At 47.8% G+C, this 6,869-nt stretch overlaps 1 protein-coding gene across 1 annotated transcript in view; it reads left to right on the top strand.

Moving 5' to 3' along the window:
- The first annotated feature begins 606 nt into the window (after window positions 1-606).
- Window positions 607-6,869, top strand: part of LMBRD1 (LMBR1 domain containing 1) — a 151,453-nt gene continuing 145,190 nt past the window's right edge. Inside the window, exon 1 of the mRNA XM_055433898.2 lies at window positions 607-851. Within this exon, the coding sequence (XP_055289873.1) occupies window positions 780-851 (72 nt within the window). The 5' untranslated portion in view covers window positions 607-779. The remainder of the gene's footprint in view (window positions 852-6,869) is intronic.

Here is a 6,869-nt window from a genome sequence, read left to right as displayed (position 1 = left end):
AGCAGCCACTTAGGCTGGGCCCAGGTGCCAGCAAGTCAGAAAGTCATTTGGGCAGCTGGGAAAGTCTGCCATTCCTACAACCTGGCGAGGCCTTCTGCTAATTGAGCGGCTCTTCTGCCAAGGAGACTAGGGAGCTTCTTCCCTTACAATACCAGCATAAGCCCCTGAGGCTGCTGCTGCTGCTGCTGCTAAGTCACTTCAGTCGTGTCCGACTCTATGTGACCCCACAGACGGCAGCCAACCAGGCTCCCCCGTCCCCGGGATTCTCCAGGCAAGAACACTGGAGTGGGTTGCCATTTCCTTCTCCAATGTGTGAAAGTGAAGTCGCTCAGTCGTGTCAGACTAGTAGCGACCCCATGGACTGCAGCCCACCAGGCTCCCCTGTCCATGCGATTTTCTAGGCAAGAGTACTGGAGTGGCTTGCCATTGCCTTCTCCACCCCTGAGGCTACTTGCCTCTATTGACACACAGGCTGCTTAGCGCAAGGGCGCATGGGGGTTTCCGGTCAGCAGCCAGTTACGTGACGTCGCCGGGAGACTACGCCCTTCAGAGCCCAGCACCGCCCCGCTGCCGGCCGTGCGTGACGTCACGGCGCCCGGACGCGCCCCGCCCCCGGCCGCTGTCGCCAGGGCCCGCTCCCAGCGGGTCTCCTAGGCAACCAGCGCTCCGCCCCTCCGCCCCTTTAACCTTTAGGGTGCGCGAGCGCCGCGTCCTGCGCCGGTTCCTCCGTCCCGTCTCCTGTCCCCCGTTCACCGGGGCTGTCCCGGCCGGAAGCGAAGATGGCGGCGGCGGCGGGCGCGGCATCCGCCGAGCTGGTGATCGGCTGGTGCATCTTCGGCCTCCTCCTCCTGGTAGGGGAGGCGCTTGGCGTGACCCGGGGCCTGGCCGGGGGACGGGGGCGGCCCTGCCGCTGGCCGCCGGGGCCCCGACTTCCCCGTCCCGCCCCTCCGGCTTCGGCGGCCGCCGCGGAGGCGCCGGGTGGGGGCGGGCCGCGGGAGGGGCGCGCCGGCCGCCGGCTGCGGGCGCGGGGTGGTCCCCGGGGCGCAGCCAGTGTCCCGGGCCCGGACGGCGGCCCCTGCGCACTGGGGAGCGGGGCGCCGAGAGCACGGGCCCCGGGCGCAGGCAGCTCCCCACTGCGGGCGTCCCGCGGGCGCCGCGTCGTCGGCCGGCGGCTCTGCGCTCGGAGTGGCTCCACCGTGTCCCGCCTGTGGGGTCCGCAGCCTTCTCTCCCCCATTGTACGGTGCAGCCTTGGTGACGTGCGTTCTGACGCCGGCTTTCGCCTTCCTTCCTGGTCTTTGATGGCTGAGACACCTGTGCCGCGGAGCGGGGACCCGGGTTACTTCCAGGGTCAGGGTCTCTGTGCCCACCTGTCTGACCTCAGGGTGCCTCCATCCCAGCCGCCTGACTCCTGCTTATCCAGGCTGCAAAACGTGGGCCAGGTGGCCTAGCTTTTATTTCCCTAACCCATGTTAAAACCCTTTTAATTGGGACTTCAGTTTATTTGTCTTCGTTCCCCTCCCCAGTCTCACTCTTCCCGGTAGTCTTCAACCCAACCTGTTGTTTCTTCAGTGTCCCGAAGTATGAATGCCACTTGACAGTAGGAAAACAACAAAATCAAACCAAAAAGAAAGAAAAAAAAAAATCCAGTTTACTTGTTGAAATCAAAATTTGCCTCATTTTACTTCACTTTCTAGATTCTGTATAGTATAGACACGGTAGTGTCTGCAATCTGTGTAGTATGTTTTTTCTTGTAGATGTTGAAACAGAATCTACCTCCTTCCTGTAGTGTGTGGAAACTTGAAAAGGCTTCTTTTGTAACCTTTACCACCTGTCCAGAAAGTAATAATGCCTTTACCTTGGAACATGCTTTTTGCTGCTTGGAGAAAGGGAAAGACCTGAAGGTTAGCTTTGGTTTCCACAACCTGTACTTGGGCTTTTCCAGACTATTGTATTCACTTGACTTTGTAAGGGGACAACATTTGGCACCCCAAAATGTCTCTCTGGCATGGGGATTAGTTTAGACTGGTTATTTGTAAGAAATGGAAGACTCAGGAAATGTTTCATTTTACATCTGCCTTAGCTGCTGGAAAAATTTAGATCAGGGGCCTGTCTCCAAAATAAGTTGTATCACCGGAGATACCTGCAAAGAATGTGGGCTAAGTGTGGTGGTCCTAGAGCTCAGAGAGTCCCTCTGTGTCCTTTTGTCCCTGCCTGGTCCAGCAAAATTTGTTTACCAAACTTTAGCTTTCTACTTGCATGTGAAGTGTCTTCCTCTCAGTTCAGGTCCCAAGCCATCACTTCCAGCATCCTCTGTCTATAGCTGAAGGTGGTATTTAAGTGAGGGCTTTGGCCATTCTGTTTTTTCTTGGGTATCTCTCCCGTACAGTCTTAGTTCAGTTCAGTGGCTCAGTCGTGTCTGACTCTTTGCGACCCCATGAATCACAGCACGCCAGGCCTCCCTGTCCATCACCAACTCCTGGAGTTCACCCAAACTCATGTGCATTGAGTTGGTGATGCCATCCAGCCATCTCATCCTCTGTCATCCCCTTCTCATCCTGCCTCCAATCCCTCGCAGCATCAGGCTCTTTTCCAATGAGTCAACTCTTTGCATCAGGTAGCCAAAGTATTGGGAGTTTTAGCCTCAGCATCAGTCCTTCCAATGAACACCCAGGATCGATCTCCTTTAGAATGTTGGATCTCCTTGCAGTCCAAGGGACTCTCAAGAGTCTTCTCCAACACCACAGTTCAAAAGCATCAATTCCTCGGCGCTCAGCTTTCTTCACAGTCCAACTCTCACATCCATACATCACCACTGGAAAAACCATAGCTTTGACTGGACGGACCTTGGTTGGCAAAATAATGTCTCTGCTTTTTAATATGCTATATAGGTTGATCATAACTTTCCTTCTAAGGAGTAAGTGTGTTTTAATTTCATGGCTGCAATCACCATCTGCAGTGATTTTGGACCCCCCAAAAATAAAGTCAGCCACTGTTTCCATTGTTTCCCTATCTATTTCCCATGAAGTGATGGGACCAGATGCCAGGATCTTAGTTTTCTGAATGTTGAACATTAAGCCAGCTTTTTCACTCTCCTCTTTCACTTTCATCAAGAGGCTTTTGAGTTCCTTTTCACTTTCTGCCATAAGGGTGGTGTCATCTGCATAGGCAATCTTGATTCCAGCTGGTGCTTCTTCCAGCCCAGAGTTTCTCATGATGTACTCTGCATAGAAGTTAAATAAGCAGGGTGACAATATACAGCCTTGACGTACTCCTTTTCCTATTTGGAATCAGTCTGTTGTTCCATGTCCAGTTTGAACTGTTGCTTCCTGACCTGCATATAGGTTTCTCAAGAGGCAGGTCAGGTGGTCTGGTATTCCCATCTCTTTCAGAATTTTCCACAGTTTGTTGTGATCCACAGTCAAAGGCTTTGACATAGTCAATACAGCAGAAGTAGGTGTTTTTTGGAACTCGCTTGCTTTTTTGATGATCCAGCGGATGTTGGCAATTTGATCTCTGGTTCCTATGCCTTTCCTAAAACCAGCTTGAACATCTGGAATTTCATGGTTCACGTATTGTTGAAGCCTGTCCTGTACAGTATCAGTTCAGTTCAGTCACTCAGTTGTGTCCAGCTCTCCGCGACCCCATGAATCACAGCACGCCAGGCCTCCCTGTCCATCACCAACTCCCGGAGTTCACTCAAACTCATGTCCACAGAGTTGGTGATGCCATCCAGCCATCTCATTCTCGGTCGTCCCCTTTTCCTCCTGCCCCCAACCTTTCCCAGTATCAGAGTCTTTTCCAGTGAGTCAACTCGTCGCATGAGGTAGCCAAAGTATTGCAGTTTCAGCTTTAGCATCAGTCCTTCCAATGAACACCCAGGATCGATCTCCCTTAGAATGGACTGGTTGGATCTCCTTGCGGTACAAGGGACTCTCAAGAGTCTTCTCCAACACCACAGTTCAAAAACATCAATTCTTCGGCGCTCAGCTTTCTTCACAGTCCAACTCTCACATCCATACATGACCACGGGAAAAACCATAGCCTTGACTAGACGGACCTTTGTTGGCAAAGTAATGTCTCTGCTTTTTAATATATTATCAAGGTTGGTCATAACTTTCCTTCCAAGGAGCAAGCGTCTTTTAATTTCATGGCTGCAATCAGCATCTGCAGTGATTTTGGAGCCCCCCAAAATAAAGTCTGACACTGTTTCCACTGTTTTTCCATCTATTTCCCATGAAGTGATGGGACCAGATGCCATGATCTTTGTTTTCTGAATGTTGAGCTTCAAGCCAACCTTTTCACTCTCCTCTTTCACTTTCATCAAGAGGCTTTTGAGTTCCTCTTCACTTTCTGCCATAAGGGTAGTGTCATCTGCATATCTGAGGTTATTGATATTTCTCCCAGCAATCTTGATTCCAGCTGGTGCTTCTTCCAGCCCAGCGTTCCTCATGATGTACTCTGCATAGAAGTTAAATAAGCAAGGTGACAATATACAGCCTTGATGCACTCCTTTTCCTATTTGGAACCAGTCTGTTGTTCCATGTCCAGTTCTAACTGTTGCTTCCTGACCTGCATACAGGTTTCTCAAGAGGCAGGTCAGGTGGTCTGGTATTCCCATTCTTTCAGAATGTTCCACAGTTTATTGTGATCCACACAGTCAAAGGCTTTGGCATAGTCAATGAAGCAGAAATAGATGCTCTTCTGGAACTCTCTTGCTTTCTCCATGATCCTGAACAGTATACATGTTATTAAATACTTTTTTCCTGTTGATCTAACTCATGTGAACTTAATTGTTAGACCAGGCAAAAGAACTTAAAGAAGGAAAAGTAAATTTCTTTCTTCCTGACAGTTTAGAGGAAAACAAAGGAGCACATAACCTGTATCAAAGTCCGGGGAGAATAACTTGGCAATTATCAACGAATAAACATTTCAGATACAGCAGTTATGCTATAAATTGCAGGAGGATGCAAATAAAGCAAAATGTGGCCTTTAAGAGGGTCTGAAGGTAGGTGGGAAAATTAGAATTCTTGAAACAGGTCTATAAGTACTGAAAACCAAAGTATGATTTTATAAATTAAAGAGGACTTGAGAGAATAAAGAACAATTAAGAGTCTGACAGGACTGAGTGACTTTTCCCACCATAGCTTATGCATCACAAGTGCAAATATCAATGTGGAAAGGGCAAATGGCACTTTAGTAGTATTGTGAGAACAGTTTTCAATTTGCAGATCCCCAGAAAGAGTGTGGGACTGCTGGGGGTCTGGGGACTTAACACTTTGAGAACTGCTGCTAATCACCTGTTAAAGATTCAGAACACTGAAATGGACAGCTTTTGTAATCTTGGGCAAACAGGATGGGCTTCATTTTCTTCTAGCACATAAGGAAAGGTTAGACTTGGCTTCTCCAAGCCTATAATTTAACCGTCCACATTTACTATATCAAATCTGAGCCCTTCATCCTAGTCCCCACCCCCACAGAATTGTCAATAGTTTGGCTTACACCATCTCTCAAATTGCATTTCCCGTTACTGTATAAGGTTGAGTCTCTGTTTCTGTAAAGCAAGTTTACTTTTGTTCCTCCAAGTGAGGGGATCATCTGGGAACTTGTTAGAAATACAAATATGGGACCCCAGCCCTGCAAAATCAGAATCTGCAGTTTGACAAGATCTCAGACGGTATGTGTTCCTTGATTCTCACTCCTGCCTCTGACCAGGTACTTCTCCACCGTGACTGCTCATTACAGAAACCTGGGGAGTATTAAAAGCCCTAATACCCAATGGCAAGCCACTCCAGTACTATTGCCTAGAAAATCCCATGGATGGAGGAGCCTGGTGGGCTGCAGTCCATGGGGTCGCTGAGGGTTGGACACGACTGAGCGACTTCACTTTCACTTTTCACTTTCCACTTTCACACGTTGGAGAAGGAAATGGCAACCCACTCCAGTGTTCTTGCCTGGAGAATCCCAGGGACGGGGGAGCCTGGTGGGCTTCCGTCTGTGGGGTCACACAGAGTCGGACACGACTGAAGTGACTTAGCAGCAGCAGCAATGCCCAAACCAGTTAAGTCAGAATCACCTGGGAAGGGTTGGGGACTGCTCTAAGTCTTTCCTTATGACTGTTAGTGAATTACGTACTAGTTTCTTTTATGAAATCCTCTAAAATGTTATTTCATATGGTATTTAATAATAATTTCTGCTCTTTGTTGAGCAATTACTAGCCCAGGCACTGTGCTAAACTCTTTACATTCAATTCTTATAACCTGTTATGAAAGAAATATTCTTATCTTACAGATGAGGACAGTTGGTTTATTTTATAATGTAGTAACTATTGATAGATTTAACCTGAAAACAAAAAGCTCTGGTGTCTCTTTTAGTAAAGTTTCCCCAAACCCCTAAAAGTTGGGAACTTCTGGCTGAACTGTTTGCCCAGGTTGCCCTTTTCCTACTTGTGTGCCTATTATTGGCAAGCTCCTTCCTCTGCAGTAATACCTGCTGCTTCAAACTTTGTATAAGTGCAGATCTTCTTCAGGTCCAACAAAAAGTTTATTTAGTTTTTTGTCTTCGCTGCAGCTAAGGATAGAAAGGCTCATCTTCCAGTGACTTCCAAAATAATTTTGGGAAAGCTGTATTTGTCAATTTGGAAACAAACCCATTAAACATTAATATAAGTAACATTTTATAAAAGAATATTTTTCAAAACAAAATGAAATTAGTAAATTGTTAAGCCAATTGTTAAGAATTTGAATAAAGGTCTTTTTCCTTCCTTTTTTCCTCCTTCCCTCCCTGAATTTCCTTTTATTTCTTTCTCTCCAACATCCATGTTCCGAAGTGCACATTTTTCTTTTCACTTTATTTTTTCTTGCTGTTCTGA

This window comes from Moschus berezovskii, chromosome 10 (genome assembly GCF_049115385.1).
Source record: "Moschus berezovskii isolate FMDL1 chromosome 10, NW_MosBer_1.0, whole genome shotgun sequence".
In the NCBI taxonomy this organism is placed as follows: domain Eukaryota; kingdom Metazoa; phylum Chordata; class Mammalia; order Artiodactyla; family Moschidae; genus Moschus; species Moschus berezovskii.
This window is presented reverse-complemented; position numbering and strand designations above follow the sequence as displayed.